Genomic DNA, 21490 nt, shown 5'->3' on the forward strand with positions numbered 1-21490 from the left:
CAGATCACCTGTCTTAACACTGGTTGGTGCCAAATCTGGTATACATGTGTTTTAATTGCTAAAGTGTGAGTTTGACCCTATAACCCTGCATAGTCTGTTTCCTTGCATAGGTCATCTTGTGTTCAGTGGCTCAGTTGAGCACACTTGAGTTTTGCTCATTGTTGAAGCAAAGATCTGTAAAACTGGGAGAATGCACATGATGATCTGTGGACAGAATCTCTTTATTGGGCATTTCACCGAATACCCATCTTAATCAGCAAAAGATGTAGAGTTGTAAACTTGATAGTTAACAATCTCCGTTACCAAGTAGTTTGAAAAGCAACAGATGTCATAGACTTGTAGTACGTTATTCCCATTCAACGATACGTCAACTGAAAAAATCATGAGCATTTGCAGTGGAAATCCCGATTTTTAATTGTTACATTTTAGTTACAGCACTTTTAAGAAAGTTGAAGCAACAATCCAGAGAAAGTGTGGAAGAAAAACGACCACGATTATTGAATGCCCTCAAAGAGGTATGTTGCTTTATATATATTTTGAATGCAAGTTACGGTTGGCTACACTGTAACACTTTCATTTGACAGTTCAGAATGCAAAAGTGACTAACTAGAATACATATTGAATCCAAAGTCCTAAAACTAAGCACAGGTGTACAATGTACTCAGTATAATGTGGCTAGGCATAGTTACTCCATTTCTCATCAGTTACGTTTGTCTATTTGTATTAAAGCTAAATTGTGCATGTTTATCCCTTGTTTTTCTTTTTCACAGCTCGGAGATTTTTATCTAGAACTTCACTGGGATTTTCAAAGCTGGGGTAAGATGTAATGATGTTTTTTAATTTAATCTAAAGTGGTGACATTACTTCTAGGGCTGTCATCCAAGAGTAGGGGGCCGGGAAAATTGTCTGGACCTGCTGTACTGTGAGTCACAACAGCATATTTTTGATGGTGTGAAAAACATATTTTTTCCAATGTGCTGCTTGTACCTTGTAATGTAAAGGCTAAGAAAGTGACAAGGGCATCGATCTTCAAGGAAATGTGCAAATAAGAATCAAAGCAAAACTGCATATACCTTTTGTGATATATTTCGTACCAGTGTAGTCATAACTTAATTGACATTGCTTACAGAGCACTGAGAACCTGTGAGCATCATAACACGGCAGTTAGAACCAATCATGAGAGGAGAATCCTAACTGGAAAGTGTTCATGGATGAATTCCCACAGTTTGAATCACTCTGCCAGGGCTATCTTTAAATCCATAGAATGAAATGTGAAGGATTTCCCACTGGTCTAGGTTGTAATGTAAAATTTAAGCTAGAACGTTTAACTAATCTGAAACTCTCTAAGCGCTGCCTTGTTAGCAGATAGATATAAAGTTCATTGTGGAAAGGAGACCATACAGTCTCCTAAGAGCGGGATCTAAATATTCTCTTCAAGCATTTTACCTGCAGACCTTCAAATACTCCTATCCCCTACACCCGGATACAGACCGGGCTTTAACAACAGTTTATTCGAAGACCACCTGTTTGTTGTCACACTAAAAAGAAAACAAAACACTGCAGTGTATGCTGAAATAGGTGACCCCTCTTGAGTAGTCAATAATGTAGTGTTGTGGGACACTGAAGGTAGTCCTACAGAGTACATATTTGAATTTGCTTATCAGAAAAGAACAAAGACTATAGAACACTAGAGAACATTGAAATCTTAAATCCCAGAACATAGAAGTGCAACAATTGACAGCTGTACAGATATTATGAACAAGTTGATATGGTAGACCAGTTCTCAACACAGCAGCTCAGACCTAAACAGGTGAAAGCAACCATAGCGCTGTGGCACCAAGCCCTGAGGGGGACCATTAGTCCATGGAAAGAATGCAGATACCTTCCTCTGCTTCTATTTAAACTAGAACAATGCTGACCTGAATGATCTCCAGGGTTCTGAAATATTGATATACTTAAAAAATGGTCAGATCTTGAAGAGACTTCCGTCCAAGAAAGCCTCAGACCCACACGTATACACGTTTTTGTTTTACAGTGACTCTTCCATTAATTCTTAGGGAAGAATAGACACTATAAGAATGAACCTGCTCCTGAGAATCTTACACCTATTTCAGTGCCTCTCCATACAGCTAAACAAAAGAGTTGGCCGCTGACCTGAATGATCTCCAGGGTTCTGAAATATTGATATACTTAAAAAATGGTCAGATCTTGAAGAGACTTCCGTCCAAGAAAGCCTCAGACCCACACGTATACACGTTTTTGTTTTACAGTGACTCTTCCATTAATTCTTAGGGAAGAATAGACACTATAAGAATGAACCTGCTCCTGAGAATCTTACACCTATTTCAGTGCCTCTCCATACAGCTAAACAAAAGAGTTGGCCAACAAGGAGATAAGCCACCTGTCCAAAGTGCCCAAGTGTAGAGCCTGAATACGTATGAGTATACTTTATATAACGGGTGTTACGGGTGTTATGGGGGTTTCAGCTCTCCTTACCTTCCACCAAGATCATGAAGCGTCCCAGTTACATTTCTTGGGTAAATACCTTCTTTGAAACAGGTCACCGGCTTGGGTGGTGAGGGACAGGATTGTAGAAAAAGAATGGATCCCCTTCTGCTAAAAACAGCAGCTTTAGACCAAAATAGAACCTCATTTTGTTTTATTCTGACACCCAGGAAAGACACACCAGGGCTTAAAGGATAGCAGTCTGACTTCTATGGGATCCTTCACAATTAACGTGACTAAATTGTGAAATAAGCAAAAGCACTGATTTGAGCCAACACATACTTTTTTAGGGTTCAGCCCCCACATACTAATGCACAACACTTCTCCCAGTGAATTAAGAGTGGAAGAGTAGAGGACATTTGAAGATCTTTGCAAACAATTCCAGTTACCTCATACACTTTTAGAAATTTATAAAAATTAGGCATCACCTTCAGGATTGCGTACATGTTGTGGCAGGGCACAGCAGCTACCCCACAGCTTCTCTGAGGAGTCGGTGCCCGAAATTATCAGGAGTGATGTTCATGGACCTGATAAGACTGAATCTGAATACAGTGGGAAATTCTTAGATCCCGGACCATCATTCCTCCCGGGAATACAGCTCCAGGCAATTGTAAATAAGGGCCTTGGTTTCTATATATTATGACCCTCTCAAGAAAATCTCCTTGCAAAACATTTTGGCATGCCAAGCTTGGGAAAGGACCACTGTCTTCATGCAGCTCACCAAATGAATTCTTTCCCATTAAGGATGGAGTCCAGTGGAGGATGATCATTGGATGCTTCGAGTCTCCAACCAAACCTGTCAATAGAAGGAGAGTTTTCTATTATGTTGGAGGAAGTGTGGCTGGAAAGGTATGCAGAGCCACATTTTCAGCAGGTTTCCTGAAATTCTCATTTGAAATCAAAATACATGGAAATGTCCAGAGAATAATGCGGACTGATGTTCTGTACAGCCATTTCTCTCTCTTGTTTGGCATCTGGAATTGGGTTGCTCAAACAGGAAGAACATTATCTGTAACCTGACAGTAGTGGCAAATGTGTACTTTGTTGCTAGAAACTGAATGTTATTTCCATATTAAACAATGGAAAAAATCCCAGCAAAACAGGACATGCAGACATCTGACTTCAACTTAAGGTTTTTTTGTTTCAACAGTGTTAGGAGTTGTACAGTGCCCTTTTCCCTCCACAGGGATCAGATTGAAGAAAAACGTACAGAGGATTCAAATTTTACCTGGTGGGTAGATAGGGTGGCTAGAAAAAGGGACCAAATGGGATGATAAATGAATTTTGAGGACGGTTTTGTTTGAAATCGCTCCTGCTGCTACTGTTTTGTTTGCATAGATACAGTGAGCTTTAACTGCTGCCAAGCTCCGAATGAATACAAGTCTTGCGTTCTATGTATCAAACCATCCCATCCGTTTTTTATGTCTCGCTGAGTCAGCGCGCATGCGCTGCTCGGAGAGACTTTAGTAGGTGAGTTTTCAAAGTGCTGCTGGCTGGCGACAAGCTTGCGTTCACGCGCGAACCGCCAGCCTTCAGCGCCATCTGTCTTTCCTCTTGCTTGCTCCCTGCCTCCGCCCCTCCCCCCCGCTGCAGCGCGTGCATCCCTAGCGTGCTTTAGCGCGTCATCGCGATCACTTTCGCTTTCAGAGTGATCGCGATGACTTTCTCTTTTACGGTCGCGCGGCGTTACTTTTACTGCCGCGCGGCCAATGCTTGTTCTTAATGGGCAGCAATCGGCATAGAACCTCACTGGTGGAGGTGCAGGTGGAATCACACTGTGCTGAAATAACTCTTCAATTACTGCACCAATGCTGGGTATGCGGTCTCTAAAAACCGGGTACATCTTTTTATTTTGTTTGCCCTGGATCGCTCATTATTGTCGGACCCTGCTTGCATCAGTTTTGTTTGTACCCCTATGAAGGCTGTATGTTATAAGTATCTTTATGAATCACTGGTCTGTAGTGGATGAATGCAATAATTTGTATCTGAGGTTGTGATGGCAGTGTGAGTTGGTCTATCTGTATAACCTTTGGCCCAAGCCATAGGATCATTTTGGGTATATCTCAAAAAGGTTGTAGTGCTCCATATCTTTTGACCCGAACAAGTGTTGTGCCCCCGCCCCCTCTTTTTGTTGCTATTTCTGTATGAGATTGTAATTTGGTTCCTAATACAACTGCCAGGGTTTTCATGGGTGAAAGATGTAGTCGGACATGTATGCCTTGCGACATCGTGGTGTAAATCATTGGTTGTTGTACTTGATCTTGTATTGCAATTGTCTTTGCTGCACCTGTATCTGGTAACAATGTGGCTTCATCCCCGTGTTTGGTGGCCTTTAATTATGCTCATCTTCACTGATCTGGTTGTAAAGGAGCTATTCTGATTAACACTGGGTCGGGGGAGGGGGCTATTCATGGTCAGTCCGCTAGTACCGAACCACCCTCTGAGGTGTTAAGTTACATGAAACCCTCATAATATTCAGGGTTTAGAGAGCCACTGATACAGCTCCTTATTAGTGGATCTGCTGCTGTGATTTCTGAACTCTGCCTAGGGCTTCATCTGTAGTCTTTGGTGCCTGGTACTGGTTTTTATACCATTGTCTGATGTCCTCACCAGTTCTGACTTTGAAAGTGTTCTTTTCTGCATCCCCACATCTCCCAGGGGATACCCCATCATCCTTTCATTTAGGCATAGGTGTCTCAAGTGCCTCTTCCTCGTTGTCTTCCCCTACTGCTCTATAGTTGACGGGCAGTGAGGCACAATATTTAGCATTTTTCTCCTAAGGTGTCTAGGTTGAGCTGCAGTTATTGGCTTATATAATTACTGTGTTCACCAAAATACAACTGTTTGAATTTTTCAAATTAAGCTGAAGTTTTCACTTGAAGACAGGCTCTAACTGGCTGCAATGAATTTAAGTTCCTTCCACATTTTTTCCATATGGTAAGCCCAGCATTTTGTAGTTCTTCTATACTTTACCCCACATGGCTTTGATTTGGACAGACCTCCCACAATAACAAACACATTATGGTAAATACTGGCTTGGCAACTCATGTTTTTTTCTTGAAATGATTTAGATCTCATGTCTGCTGTGGTGAGAATCTGGAATTTTATTTGCTGTACATTTGAGACTTGTGGTTATGACTTGTGGTTATTTTTTTTCATTGCAGACATATGCCATAGAAATACATAGAATTAAACTCAAGCTGCCACCTAAATATGGTAGCCACCTGTACTTGCAATAAAAATGTATATTTATTTATTTTTTAACCATCGCATATATATTGGTTGAACAGTGCAAGTGGTTCCTAGCAGGCATGTGCGCTTAGACCAGGTATAAAGACCCCATGTGACTTTAAAGCACAACACAGGACAGTATTACTCTTTTTTTTGATAAACAAGTTTTATTAGGTTTTGGAAAAATAAGGAACATTGAGCCGGACAAATCACCACTGTGCAAATACACGGAATTAGACCAATCTCCACCCATCTCCACCCAAAGCCTCACCCCCCGCCCCCACCCCCCAACACACCCACTCAGAATACATTGCCCAACCATTTCCCCCATACTCTGCGATATTTCTTGGGGCAACCCCTCGCCTGGTAGAGAGTCCGTTCCTGGGCCGCGCACCAGTCTACACCAGCACTCCATTTGGCCAAGGTAGGCGGTTGTGAGTGTTTCCATGCCGCTGCAATATCCCGTTTGGCCACCATGAACGCAGTCATAAGGAACAGTTTCTCTGCGCGGGTACCCTGTAGACCATCAGTGATGCCCAACAGGGCGTGTCTAGGATTGTGTGGCACTTCCCAGCCCAGCACCTCAGTGAGATCAGTCTCTACGCCCCTCCAGTAATCCCCAAGATCCGGACAGGACCACACCATATGAATGAAGTCGGCCGGGTCAAAACCGCAGCGGGTGCAAGAGGCGTCAGCTGAGAGGCCCGCACGGTGTAGACGCGCCGGAGTAAGGTATGCTGTGTGGAGATAATATATTTGAATCAGCCGTAACTTGGCTGAGGCCGTCATCAGCCGGGGGGCCATAAGGGCGTCCCGCCAGTCCACCTCGTCCAGGGGCCCCACCCACCCCTCCCATCTGCCCCTCAAGCCGTCCTGGACCGCGGGGGTGTTTTTAATAAGAGTACGGTGTATGCGGGAAATACCCCCCCTCCCTAGGTTCCCCAGCAGGACCTGAGCTTCCGGGGGACTATGGTCCGGCAACCGAACATCCAGGGGAGTGTAGGTGCGGATGGCGTGGCGCAGCTGGAGGTACTTGTAAAATTGTGATGAGTGTAGAGAGAAGCACGCCTGCAGCTCCGCGTAGGAGCACATGCGTCCCCCCCCCCCCCCCCCCCGCCAGACGTCCCCCAGCAGGGAGATGCCGAGCAGGTCCCATGATCGAAAACCCTCCAGGGCAGCAACGTCCCGCAACCACGTCCCATGCCAAAGGGGAGTGCCGCCCGCCAGGCCAAAAAGATCGCTCTAGTGATGTCGGGGCAGGAAGTGGGAATGGGGGCACCATACAGACGATCCAAAATGCAGGGGAAACCCAAGGCAGTTAGTTCCACCCTGTAGGCCGGGTCGGACCATCCCCCTCAGAACCAATCATGAACAACGAGGAGGCGAGTGGCCAAATAGTAGAGGTAGAGATTGGTCATACCGAGCCCTCCATCGAAGGTGGGCAGGCGACACGTAGCGAGGACCAGCCGCGGTCTCCCCCCACCCCAGAGAAATCGGGTAGCCAGCCCGTCCATCTCGCGGAACCAAGGCCGCGGAAAGGACACGGGGTGTTTTGTAGCACGTAAAGGAACCGGGGGAGGACCATCATTTTGTAGAGTGCCACCCTCTCCAGCGGATTAAGCGGGAGCGAGTGCCAGTGCGCCAGATCGGCCTTGGCCCTCTTGACCAAGGGGGCCACATTAAGGGCCCAGCTCAGCTCTGGGAGAAGAGAGATCCAAATACCCAGGTATTTAAAGGACAGCCGGCGGAGGGGAATCCTGTCCTGCCAGTCAAAGCATTCCCGGGAGGGGTGCAGAGGTACTAGGACCGATTTGTGTGGGTTCAAATAGAGGCCGGACGCACGGCCGAAAAGGCCCAGGAGATGGAGCGCACGGGGACCAGATTGGGCCGGGTCGCTAAGGTACAGCAACACATCGTCCGCATAAAGGGCTATTTTGTCGGGCACAAGGTCCGGCCACTCCCAGCCCCGAAGAAGAGGATCTGCGCGGACCAGGGCGGCAAGGGGTTCCATAGCAAGGGCAAAGAGGAGGGGCGACAGCGGGCACCCCTGCCGCGTCCCCCGGCCGATCCGAAACGGCCGCGACAGTGCCCCATTAACTAGCACTCTAGCACGAGGACGCGCGTAAAGGACCCGCGCCATTCCGACAAACTTGGGGCCGAAACCCATCTGAGCCAGGACTTCGAATAGATAGGGCCACCCAACCGAATCAAAAGCCTTCTCGAAGTCGGCGAGTAGGAGCGTGAGATATGGGGATATGCGGTGGCGGTGAGCCAGAGCCACATGGAGGCGACGTAGGCAGTGGCGAGTACCCCGATCCGGCATGAAGCCACATTGGTCAGGATGGACCAGGTGCGGCAAGAAGGGCCGAAGCCTCTGCGCCAGGACCGCCGTGTAGATTTTGATATCTGTATTAATGAGGGAAAATCGGCCGATAAGCCGACCTATCAGAAGAGGGTGGTGTGGACTTGGGCAAAACCACAATCGTGGCCATGTCGGCCTCTGGGCGAAAGGAGCCGCGTTTAACCGCCTCGGCATACAGGGCGTTCAACCGAGGTGTCAGAAGGTCCTTGTAGGCGGCATAAAATTCTTGAGGGAATCCATCCGGTCCCGGGGTCTTTCCCGCGGATGTGCGCCCTATCGCCTCCCCAATCTCCTCTAGAGAGATGGGTTCCTCCAGGCTCTCCCAATCACTGGACCGAAGGCAAGGAAGCTTTAAATTATGAGCTGCAAGTAGCGAAGCTAGGGACAGTTCCGGCGCCCGGGCGCGGTATAACTGCGCATAATATTGAGCAAAGGCGTTTGCCATGGCCACGGAGGAGGACTGAAGCTGGCCCTCCGAATCAGTGACCGCCGGGATAATACGCGACGCCACCGAGTACGTAACCAGCCGGTGTAACAGAGCACCATTCTTATCACCCCACCCGTAGACCCGTGCCACCGAGGACTGCCAGAGGAGTTTAGCCGCGTCTAACGACCGCTGGCGAATCTCCTCCCGTAAAAGCCGCAGCTGTCTATCTACAGCCGGATCTCCATCCGCGGGTAGCGATTGCTCCAAACGCAACGCCCGGGCCTCGCAGGCAGCGAGTTGTTGGAGCTGCGTCTGACGGCGGCGCACCACCAGCGCCTTGGCGGCCCCCCTGACGGTGGCCTTACCCGCCTCCCAGAGGGTCCCCGCCGATGAGACTGACCCGTCGTTGTCGCCAAAGTACTGCACCAACGCGGATCCCACCCCCTTGCAGAGCTTCCGATCCTGGAGAAACCAGGCGTTGAAGCGCCACATCTGACGGGCCCCCTGGGGCGGGGAGCCCAGCCCCAGGAGGACAGGCGAGTGATCGGATATCCCTCTAGGAAGGATTTGGACGTCCTGGATGCCCGCACAGTCGGTGGAGGGGACAAAGATAGCGTCGATCCGCGCGTGAGTGTGGTGGGCGGCTGAGGTGTGGGTGTACTGCCGTGTGTGCGGGTGCCAAATACGCCAAGCGTCGCATAAGCCCTGAGCTTCTGCCCACCCCACCAGCTGCTTAGCCCGCGCAGCGCGGGGCGCCGATACCAGACCGGAGGAATCCATTGGCGGGGCGGAGACAGCGTTAAAATCCCCTCCCACAACTACCGCACCCGGTGGGAGATAGATGCGGCTTGGGATAGTGCCCTAGACAACTCAATGGGTGGCGCGTAGAGTGACAGTAAATTGAGCGGCCGACCGTCCAGCGTACCGCTAATAGCGATCCCCATCCCCTGGGGGTCTCGGATCACCCGGGAAAGGACAAAGGGGACGGAGCGGCGCAGCAGGATGGCGACTCCCCGAGATCCGCGAGAGTATCCAGAGTGCCACACCCGGTCATACCCGTACCTGGCCAAGAAGGGGCACCTCTCACCCAGCAGGTGGGTCTCCTGGAGAAGGAGGACATCGACCTCGGCGCGCTGGGCATACTTAAGGACTGCAGTACGTTTGAGTCTGTCCAATAATCCGTTCACGTTCCATGACAGAATGCGCACGCGGGCCCTGGAGGTGAGATCACCCATGGGAATGGTAAGAGCAGAGCACTTTAAAGATGAGATGGCCGTGAGGGGCCAGGACCGTGGGCCCCACACTGGGGAGGAGCATTGCACTGCGCATGAGGGCGAGCGGCAGTGAGGCATGCGCGGGTGGGTGTGTGGAGAGGCACAGCGATGCACTGAGTGTGGTGTAGTAGAAGACGTTCAAAGAAAGACAAATCCAACCCAAACAGAACATTCCCCCAGAAAGAAACAACCAACAGGCCCCCAACCCCAGGCCCCCACCCCCCACCCTACACTTCGAAAACGGAAGCATCTGTCGCCCGAACAAACCCCAACCGGTACAAGACCCCAAGCTTAGATGCTCGGGTATAAGAGCGTAGTGGACCCCTCCAGAGGTACGGATTTCAGTGATACAGCCTAGGTAGTGGCGAGAAAGCGTAAGAGTGCAGAGTCTCCCGCCCCCCGCCCCCGAACAAGTCCGTCTCCCCCCGTGGATACCCGGGGCAGACCACACATCACATGGCAGGACTGCGGGAAAGGTCAGACAAGTCCGACTGTACGGTGAGAGGGACAGGAGATCCCCCCGGCCTGGGCGACAAGCAACGTCGGGGTCCCCCTGCCGCCCTAGACGATGCGTCGGAGGAGGCCGACGAGCCCCTCACAAGTCTCTCAGAAGCGTTGGCGGACCGGGTCCGGATCGTCGCCACTCCTCGGCGCAGCCGGGACTGCGTGCGCTTCCTGCGCCGTGGTCGTCGGGTTATGGGCGCTTCGCGGCCTCGAGACCCCGCAGCGGAGGACACCCCCGCGGGTGGGCGCAGAGGCCGTTCCTCAGTGAGCCAAGTCCAGGCCGCCCGGGGGGTATCAAAGAACAGTGTCTTGTCCTGGAAGACAACACGAAGGCGGGCCGGGAACTGGAGCTGGTATTGAAGACCCAGGGAACGCAGCTTTTGCTTCACATCCATGTAGGAACGGCGCTGTTCCTGGACCTCCCGGGTGTAGTCCGGAAAAACCATAATGGTGTGGTTGTTAAAGGTCAAAGGCCCACGCACTCGTGCCTCCCGCAGGATAGCGTCCCTGTCCCGAAAGTTGAGGATCCGAAGGATAAACGGGCGCGGGGGAGCCCCCACGGGGGGTCTGGCCGCCAGCGACCGGTGCGCCCTCTCCACCACGAACCAAGTCGACAGCCCATTCTCCGGCATCCAGGACTTGAACCATTGCTCAAGGAAATCATCGGCACGGCCAGACTCCACTCCCTCCGGAAATCCCACCAGGCGAAGGTTGCTGCGACGGGCGCGATTTTCGGCATCTTCTGCCCGCCTGTGCAGTTCCTTGGAGTGGGTGGTGAGCTCCCGGACCTGATCCTGCAGCAAGTGAATGTCGTCCTCCGCCGTCGAGATTCGGGATTCCGCCTCCGTAATGTGGGCTGTGGCGCAGCGGAGATCTTGCCGTAAAAGCGCGACATCAACCTTCACCTCCCCAACCATCCCCTCAAGGGAGGTGCGGGAGGCATCAATGGCTTGGAGGATGACAGTCAGGTCCTTATTCGGGGCCGAGGCCCCCCCCCCCTGCCCGGAGGGTCCGAGCTGGCGAACTGGTCGATCCACGTCTGATGAGACGTGCCCGGCAACTTAGGGCCCTTCTCCTTGCCCATGGCGGACCAATGGAACACAGGCAGGAGAGGGGAGAGGGCGATGGGAAAGGAAGGAACAGGGGTGCAACCCGGCCACTCCGTTGGATCCGGGTCAGAGCGTTGTCGCCACAGCGGGGGGGGGGCAGCAACCAGAATGTCCGCCTGCACTGGTGCCCAACGGTGAACTGTGGGGGAGGGCCACCGGGACGCCGGTGTGGTCGAGGTAGCAGGAGGTAAGGGGCCGACAGCCCAACCCCCCCCCAGGTCCAAGGGGCAAGACGCGGCTCCAGAGAGGGCACGATGGGGAGGCCCCTCTCAGCCAGCCACGCGCCCGAGCCAGGGGGGCCACCACCGCAGTCCGCACCGGTCTACAGCAAGGGCACAGGAGGGGTCATCCCACGCCGGCCGCAGCTTCCGCCCCGGGCCGATCCGCCCGCCGACAAGGGCCACACCACCCCCGGGCAGCGTCCGTCGAGCCTCGCCTCTCCCAGCTCACCTCAGAAGCGGATCAGCTGCTCCGATCACGGGGCAGCCGCCTTTCGCCTACGCCACCACCAGATGCAGCCAGCCAGGAGGTCGTCAGGAGAGCACGACGGGGCGGCCAGGGCGACCCATCCCCCGAGAGGCAACAGCAACACAAGCCCCCGGGCGGCCCCGGGCCGTCGAGGCTGAAGCGGGTCGGTCTCCCCGCCGACCGGAGCCTCACCGCCACCAAGTAGATGCCAGGAAGGAGCAGCACGGGCAACGCGTCCGCCCTCTGGGTCCAGAGCAGCCAATGAGGATCGTGCGGCCCTCGCCCCTCGTGGTGCGCCGGGGCCTCTCGCAGCAGATGGAGCCGCACAGGGAGCCTGAAGGATTCCGCCCACGCACCGGCGCGGGCTGCGGGCCGTCCAACTCAGCCCCGGAGGCACCAAGACAGGCCAAACTCGCTCCGAGGGTCGGGCATCGGGACCTCCACACTCGACGGACAGCGGATCCAGCCTAGGACAGCATCCGCGGATGTGGGGCGACTACGAGGGGTCCGGCAGCCAGGAGCCTCACACCATAGCGGCCATCTTGGCTGGCGCCACCTAGCGCCCTCGACAGTATTACTCTTATTGGCACAAATAAAAGGTACTACTGACTTCGAATTAATAGAACCTGAAAACATAGTTTAATCACAGAGGGTGATTAAAACATAATAGGATAAAAATGGAGGAAAAAATCGTTAATTGGGCCGCCTCACCATCCCATGCTAATGCTGTGGCAGGGAGAAACAAAATGTGAATGATGATTGTACAGACCAATAGATGAAGAAGGCTGAAAAAAACACTTCTACATGTATATGCATTTTTATATTTAGGAATTTCTGATTTGAGTAAAGTTAGCAAGATATCTGGATCTGTCTCTAGGCCTAACCTAAAATGAATGTCCCCTGCCAGTACTTGATTTGGAAAAAAATTAAGTGCTGGGGCCCAAGGTCCACTGAGCTTGCACTACCCACATATCACGTTAAACTCTAGTATTAAGCCCTAGTTCTATCATCTTTTTTAGCTAATGTTAAATAGTTGAATGATCCACTAATTATCTCGACTAATAAAATACACACATACAGCGCCACCATGTCGTAGATTCCCTCAAATAGGTCCTGGTGTTTATAAATAAGCACCGGCAAACTCAAGCACAAATTAAGCACGGTGGACCCCTGCCTAAGAGCACATACTCTTAAAGTACAAAGGCATTCCTCGCTCTCCCCAGAGCGCTCTATGAAGAACAGAGGGCTGCAGGCAGGGCTTTAAGCGGGTGCAGTTTTTTTAAAGGAAGACTCGAAATTGGTCTCTATCAGGCTCTGTTTTGTGCCCTGGGACAGGCGGTCCGTGTTTTTTTCAAACTGCAGTGACAGCAGGCACAGCTTGTGCGCTGCTCACACTGCTCACTTCTCACTATTGGAGAAGCTACGGCATGCCAGGTGAGCGTTGTAGGGGAAGAAAGGAAATCCTTTAAAGAGTCATTTTCTCTCTGGATTTCCTTTCTCTTTTTTAAACTCAGGAGCAGCAACGTTGTCGTGGTGTCACCAGGGCTTTAAGTGGAAGTTTTTTCAATATTATATACAAGCCATAGTTGCTGCTTATTTATCTTGTGCAACTAACCACCATTGACAAAGCCGATAGTCTTGACTTGTAGGTATGATGTTAGTTGTTGTATCGTATATCTAGATTCAATGACAGAAACTGCAAAATACAAGTCGGGCGGCACACTATGCTAAGCACAGATTTTTAGCTTATGTGTTTTTAAGCCACACACTTAATTACATTGGCCACGTCCCTTTGAGAGACCCCCCCAGTTTTTCCATCCCACTTAAAGCCCTGGCTGCAGGTGAAGAATGAGGGGCTTTGCGCGAGCTGTCTATTTAAAGTGCTTGTGAAAAGGGCAGTGGCAGGTGAGGTCTGTGAATATCTGACCCGAACTCTGTAAACGCCAGGACTAACATTTCAGAAGATGCTGCAAGTCCCGATCGAGGTGCATGTGGATCCAAATATTGGAATGCAAAGCTATCAAATTTCCCTTGCATGACTATCTCACCCAGTTCAGTTTTTTTGAAGTTGCATGCTTGGATTTCTAGTTCTATTAAACTCATTCTAAAGGTAGGACTACGAGTCCCAGAATTCAAAGGTAAAAACCGGGAAAAGAAAGAAGTGCATGCGCTTGAAACTTGAGAGCTCGGATATAGCAATGGTTTACGACGTCGTCTGTGTTCTCAGTCTGAGGCTTGTCACCCGTTACCTTAGCCACACGAGACCCGAGAGTGGACTTGTTTGTCAGTTTTTTTTTTTTTTTTTTACACGTTTTTATATTATGCGTTTTTATATAATGCGGACTTTATCCGAAGGTGTCGGAGCTCTTCACAATAGGAACAGTAATGATACATGAGGAGAAAATTACAAGTTAGCATGTTACAAAAGCAAACGTTGTTACATGAGGCAATAGTGACAATTGTGCATGTATCAAGAGCAAACAAAATACAAGAGGTAGCAAACGATACGTTACAAGAGGAAAAGTGACGTGTGCATGTTACAAAAAGGTACAAGATACAAGTAGAAGTATAATACTGCAATAAATGGCAGACACTCAAACCACAAGAACACCTTGGGAAGGCACTTCTATAGTAATGAAGAACAGAATTTCCTATAACGGAAGGCCTTCCTTCAGATAATAGAGAGGGTGTGAATTAAATTTAGAAGTGTCTTTGAAGGAGGAGAACTTTGAGGTCAGTTTTGAAGGCCTGGGAAGAGGTGGTGGTCCGGAGCTGAGGCGGAAGTGAGTTCCAGATTCTCACCGCGTTGCCTGAAAAGGATTGGGCCAACGATCTTTCCTTCTTGAAAGTGGGAGGTTCAAGCAATACATTTTCAGCGTTACGTGATGGTCTAGAGCCTCCAGAGAGTTTGTTTATTCGCCAGGTAGCGAGGAGAGGAGTGGTGCAAGGCTTTGTGTGTGATACAGGCAGTCTTGTAGATAGATCTTGCCTAGATGGGAAGCCAACGGAGGGTGGATAGAATGGGCGTGATGTGGTTGCTTCTTTTGGCCCCATATATGAAGCGAGCTGCTGCATGGAGAACAGATTTAAGGGGGGACAGGTGGGATTTGGAGAGGCCAGTAAGAAGAGAATTGCAGTAGTCCAGTCTGGAGAGAACCAGCGATTGGACCAGGGTTTTAAGGTCTTGCTCCGGGAAGAAACTACAAATCCCCCATAGAAGGCGCAGTTGGTATCGAGCAGACTTTGCAATGGAATTGATATGGGATAGTAGATTGAGTTTTTTGTCGAGTATGACACCAAGGGATTTTGCGCTGTCGACCATGATGGGTTTATTGTTAAGTAGACTCGTCTGATCCATCCATGATTGAACCAGGGGAGGAGAAAGTGAGGAGGAGAGGAGGAGGAATTCAGTTTTGGAGGGATTCAGAATCAGTTGATGAGTTAACATCCAGTTTTGAATGGAGTCGAGAGTAGAGCTTAGGATGGAGAGATCATGAGTGGAGGCCACCTTAAGGTAGATTTAGGTGTTGTCCGCATAGAGATGATAGTGGATCCCGGATTTACTTAGGAGATTTCCCAATGGTTCTAAATAGAGATTGAACAATGTGGGTGCAAGTATAGAGCCTTGAGGAACACCTTGACCTACCGCCAAAGGAGATGAAAGACTCTTCACTATTTTGATCATTTGGGATCTATCAGAGAGGAAGGAAGCAAACCATTTAATCACAGTGCCCTCCATGCCCATTCTCTGTTGAAGAGTGTTAAGGAGAGTGTTGTGATTGACAGTGTCAAAGGCTGCAGAAAGGTCAAGGAGAATTAGAAGACAAGACTCCCCCGGATCGAGTATCCGCAGCGCGTCATCAATCACTTGCAGCAGGGCTGTTTCAGTGCTGAAGTTTTGAATGAAGCAGGACTGGAAATTGTCAAGAAGATCATTGTCCTTGATGTGACGAGAGTTGTTTCGCTACACATCTTTCTGTGATTTTCGCAAGAAAAGGTAGGTTAGTGATGGGGCGGAAGTTGTTGAGGTCGTTCGCATCAGCTGTGGGTTTTTTAAGCAGAGGGGTGACCTGCCCAGTTTTGAAGGAAACAGGAAGGGAGCCTTGACAGAGGGAGAAGTTAACCAGAGTGGTCCAATAGGAAAGAGAATGGGTATAGAAGTCAATGGCACTAGGGATGGGGTCAAGAGAATGGTTGGAGGGCTTTGTTTCGAGGATGCATTTGAGGAGGGCATCTTCAGAGATGGGGTCAAAGTTCTGCCAAATGGCTAAGGATTTGCACTCCTCTGGAGGGATAGGATGAATGACCTGATCCACAAGTGATTTCACTTTTTCGTCAAAGAATATAGCGAATCCTGCTGCTTTCTTTGTAGAATCCTCCAACTTGGAGGTTGGGGAAGAGTAGTTTGGATTCTTGATGAGATCGAATAGTTTTTTGGGTCTATTTTTGGCTGAGTTGAGGAGGGTTCTGAAGTGCGACGCTTTTCCAAGGAAGATGTGCTTGTGGTACTTGGATCTTGCTGAACGAGGCGTGGCCAAATTATCGGTGGAGGGCGCTTGTCTCCATTGTTTCTCCAGGACTCTTAGGGTACTTCCTTTCTTCATAGAGGGATTTGTTGAACCAAGGTGCTGAGGGAGAGTAGGCCTTTTCTTTTTGCTTTGGAGAGGAGCAACGTTATTTATTTCGACTGCAAGGCATTGGGAGGTGAGTTCGTTAACATCTAGGTTCGGGTCTAGCCTTGGAAGTGATAGGAAAGCTGATTCACAGAGGGTACAGAGGTCAATATTTTTAGTGTCACAGAACCAGGAGGTAGCCCTCTTAGGTTCGCCGAGAGTTATAGAGTGTGATAGGTGAAGAGAGAATGGGATGAGGAGGTGGTCAGACCAGTCTACATGAATTGGGGTAGTGATAGTAAGCATGCCTGCTTTAGAAATAACAAGGTCCAGGATTGAGCCCTTAGAGTGTGTTGTTTCTGTGCAGTGTTGGATGAGATCATTTGCAGAGAGGAAGGTGGCCAGCAATTTCGCAGAAGTCTTGAGGCGAGCCCCAGTGGAGATTGAAGTCACCCACAAAGATCTGATTGTCACTTTGCGAGTATTGGTCGCTGATGAAGTCAGTGAGTTCCTCCATAAACGAAGGGCCGCTACCAGGCGGGCGGTAAATGGCATGGAATCTGAGGGATAAGCGGTGGTGCAATTGAAGCTCAAGAGATAGGCATTCAAAAGTGCGGAAGGAGCTGTTAGGAAAAGCTTTAAGTTGAAGGGAGTTTCTAAAGATGACTGCAACACCTCCCCCAACTTTGTCAATTCTGTCATTTCTAAATATAGAATAGCCTGTGGGTAATAAGAGATCAAACATAGAGTGAGAGATAACGTTGAACCAGGTCTCTGTGAGGAAGAGCATGTCAATATTGTGAAGGATGATGGTATCGGAGATTTCAAGTTCTGCAGTTGTCACGAGGGCACTTGGACTATGAGGGGTGATAGGGATATTTTACTTATACGAGGGTGCTCGGGAGGGTTTAGGTGGATGAGTGGTTCTGACAGAGCAGATGGTTGGAATAGTGTAGATAGTAGGGTTACTTGGAGATGAAAGTGGAAGAAGGGTGGCGTTCGAGGGCTTTTGTGAGTTTGCGATGTTTGCAGACGGCAGGTTATGCTTGGCTATTATGGGGTGTGGGGGCGAGGTGCATCTCGTGGAAGGTGAGTGTTTTCCAAAGGATTTGAGGTGTTTGGAAAAGTGGAAATCTTGGAGCTTAAAAGTGAAATGGTAGCTTCAAGCTGGGAGATGGAGGTGATAAGAGAGCCTGGCTTATTTTCCAGAGAGAGTAGGGCAGAGCACGGCATGTTGGGTGGCTCGATGCAAACAGGAGGGGGTGCAATTGGCGGTGGAAGGCAAGGAGAGGTGGGGAACGGGAGGGCAGTTGGGGTACAGGGTTCAGAGGTGGGGAAAGGTGGTGGTTGAGAGCGGGCGTTGGTTGAGAGCGGCCGTTGGTGCATCAGAGGTGAAAGGAGAGTTGTCTTTGTTGGCGTTGCAAGAAGGATAGGAATTAAGGACATAATTAGGGGGAGATAGGTGAGGAGCGAGGCGGTGGTGCGGAAGGAGAGGAGAGGAATGTGTGGAGACATAGGAATGAAGGAGGTTTGGGAGGAAAAGAGGGGAGGGGGTTGGAAAAGTCCTGTCAGCTAGGTGAGGTGGCTGTGAGGGAAAGGGCATCTGGCAGAGCGAGGGGGGTTGGGAGATAGGGAAGTTGAACAAAGGAAGTGATTCTGCTAGGCCCGAGGGAGGGAAAGGGTTACCGAGGGGGGGAAAGGGGGTAGCACAGCATTGCTGGAGGAGTTGGGGGAAGGAGAGAGATGCAATGGGTTTGTGGAGAAATCGGGGTGCATAGCGAGGGGAGGAGGGGGATGGAGAAGAGGAGGGAATAAGGGGAACGTTAGGAAAGTTAACTAGGGGAGAAGGTTGGAGGAGAGGTGGACTAAAAAGGGGGGTGTCAGGTAGGGATTGGGGGGAGGAGATGAGATTGGAGTACCGGGACGGTGCAGATTGGTCGAGGGGCGTATTAGCTAGAGGTAAGGCTGAAGTGATGAAGTGGGGGCATACTGTGAGGGGGAAAGAATGGGAGAGGAAGGCACAGGGGGGGAGGGGAGGGAAGAGGATCGACCTGAGCCTCCCAAGGGTGCAGCCTATTGGAGTGTAGGGGGGGTCGGGGGAGGAGAAAGGGAGTAATGGGTGGAGCTAGATGAAGAGTCAAGGGATAACCCGGTCCCAGGGGAGGGGAGTAGGGAAGGGAAGAGGTGGTCAAAGAGAGAGAGAGACTGGTGTCTTTGGCTTGGATCATGACAGTACCGTTGTTATAGAGTGAGATAGTAAGGGAGCCGTTGAAACACGCTGAGGGGGAAATTTTTTGCTGTCTCCCATGAGGGATAGAGGAGGAGGAGGTGATGTTAAGGGAATTTTATTTCAGCGGGTGGACCAAGAGGGGATGCCGTGAGTGGAAAAAAATGAAATCGTTTTTGAGCCTCCCATAACGACCATTGTAAAATTGATCAACAAAAAGGGAATCAGGGAAACATTCAATGGTGTTATGTTTGAATCGTTTTGCTGAAACTTTAGTCAGGTTAGGAGGATAAATGATTTTGTAGCAATTAATTCCAGACTTTACTCGAGTGGTGGCCATGTTGGGAGAATGAGCAGGAGGAGGGTGGTGGGGATATGAGAAGGGTGTTACTAGGAAAGCAGTGGTGAGGAGAAGTACAAGGACAAAAAGGGGGCACATATTTCAGACGCCGGGTGGAGATATCTGAACTAATGTGCAGTCTGGGAAGTGAGGCGATTAGGAACAGGTTGTTACTTCAGAGCAGGATAAGATGGGGGCACAGATTCCAGTAGTCGAGAAAGCTTTACTGCTTGGGAGTCTCTATGATTCCGTGTGCCTTGCTTCTACAAAGTGCCAGTTTTCCTTCTTTGACTCGGACTGCTCTTTTCTCTCCATTGTCAAAGGTGCAGGTGCTGAGTTTGCGAATTTTGGCTCTGACGGTCTTGCAGGCCAAACGCCGCCACAGGAAGTTGAGTGGGAATTGGGCCCGCTTGCCATTGGATTGAAACGAAAGGTCACTATCATACTCAACTACCAACTAGTGTCTGATTGGTTCTTCCGTTTCCATAGTTACAGTGATAAACTGTGGGCTGGGTTGTCTTTATAGTGTAATAAATCTTTGGTGAAAGAGAAAAAAAGCGATGTTTGTTTTCAGATAACTTTCTGGCAGCTGGGATGCTGCTGGCAAGTGGCGTAACATAGGCTCTCCAGGGGCCCCGTCAGCACAGCACACTGGCTTGAGAGCTCCCGATTGTCCAGAGGGGGCCCCTCCATGTACCTTGCAGCCCCCCGTGAAGTTTCGTTATGCCACTCTACAGTCTTCCCTGCCCCTGTAAACGGGCAATCCATCATCTGAGATTTACCTCACAAGTGGATTACGTCAGGTTTCACAATGGTGTTTTAATAGCCAGCATTATATTACATAATAAAAATATAGGAAGCAGTTCTGAACCCCCTCAGTTAAAACTGCAGATCTGTTATATTAAAAACATTTATGGGTGTCTTCAAACACACAAAAAAACTTTTTTATGGTGTTATAAATACGGGTAGGCGTTATACTTGGATGGGAATAGCTGTGTTTTTGAAAGTCCCCAGGATAAAGTAAAGGCTTTTCACGAATTAGGTTTTAAATGTTATGACGATGCAGCTAATGCACCACCTAGTGGGCGCCAGACTCTGCACACCCGGCCTGCTCTCCAAAGGCCGGTGTAATTCATAAGGGCTCTCGCTTCAGCAACTGCGCCCCGGCGCTGCTTTTGGTGGTGCAGCGGGGTGCCGCAGCACACAGTTTGGGTACTACTGCCATAACATAAGTACCAATCTTGTAATGTCTCCCACGTACTGTAGCCCCAATTTCATATGCCCTATCACAGAGGGGACATTAGGCGGGAGTGATAATCTGTGCAAAAATGTATTTTTGCTAACTTGCAGAAAGGTGTTATCAGTCTATCCCCAAAGGCCTTCCCCATAAGTGGCTATTGGTACAGGTCTGGCTTTATATATGGTAGTAACAGTGTCTAGAGGCTTAGAAGCCAGCTTTACACATTATTTAAACAGAAGCTGTTGCTTGTTCAAATTCAGTTACTCTCACCTTTCTCAAATGTTTCCATGTACTTGAGCTATCAAATGGTACCCTAAGATTTGTAAAGTTTTGTACACATTTAAGGGCCTTGTCATCAATATAAAACGGCGTTGCCCTACTCAGAGGACGACCGCAAATCATGGCAAAAAATTTTAGTCTTGTTAGCGGTGAGGCCTAAACGGGACATGAAAGCAACAAAGGTGTCTAGAAACTTCTGAAGGCTTCTCCCCATTCTTGCCATCAGCACACAGGAGTCTGTGTACATTAAGACTGGTAGCTGCCGAGACCCTATACTTAGCGTATAAACTGCTACATCCATCAGGGCACCATCTAAATCGTTCATATAAAGGCTAACAAGCATTGGCATAGCCAATAGGTCTCGCCTTTGGGACCTTATAAGTGTTTAGTTATGCAGCACAATATCCTTGGTGCAACATCAACTGTTTCATGGCTAAACACTTATAAGGTCCCAAAAGCGAGACCTATTGGCTATGCCAATGCTTGTTTATATTGTCCACCTGCCTACACTGGTTTATTACAAATGTGCATGTACATTCTCTTGCTCTGGTTATACTGAAATGCTGGTTCGCCCACGTTGTTCACATGCGGGTGCCCATTGACAAGATGAGATTTTTCTGTCCCAGATGTATCTCTGTGAAATGTGTGAGGATTTTGACAGGGATGGACCTCTGCAGTGGTTAAATCAAATTATTGTTTGCTACTTGACTCCAGCTGCTAGTGCACCTTGTATCTTCAGAGTAGGTTCACAGTTCTTGTCCCACCTTTGGGTCCATGTCTGAATTCCTACAGACGGTGTTATCACTTCCTTGGGATTCTGATCTACCTACCCTTATCCTGAAATTATTATTAATATTTTGCATGTACTGCATGTTTTTTCTGCAAATGTAAATCCTTGGAAATAGCTTTTG

At 49.5% G+C, this 21490-nt stretch overlaps 1 protein-coding gene across 1 annotated transcript in view; it reads left to right on the forward strand.

Annotated features, from left to right (window-relative positions):
* Positions 1-21490, forward strand: part of ANKRD13C (ankyrin repeat domain 13C) — a 388883-nt gene that overhangs the window by 83132 nt on the left and 284261 nt on the right. The window contains exons 4-5 of the mRNA XM_085602287.1: positions 430-515; positions 771-816. Coding sequence (XP_085458413.1) covers positions 430-515; positions 771-816 — 132 coding nt within the window. The remainder of the gene's footprint in view (positions 1-429; positions 516-770; positions 817-21490) is intronic.

Source organism: Triturus cristatus, chromosome 4_2, assembly GCF_964204655.1.
Source record: "Triturus cristatus chromosome 4_2, aTriCri1.1, whole genome shotgun sequence".
Lineage (NCBI taxonomy): Eukaryota > Metazoa > Chordata > Amphibia > Caudata > Salamandridae > Triturus > Triturus cristatus.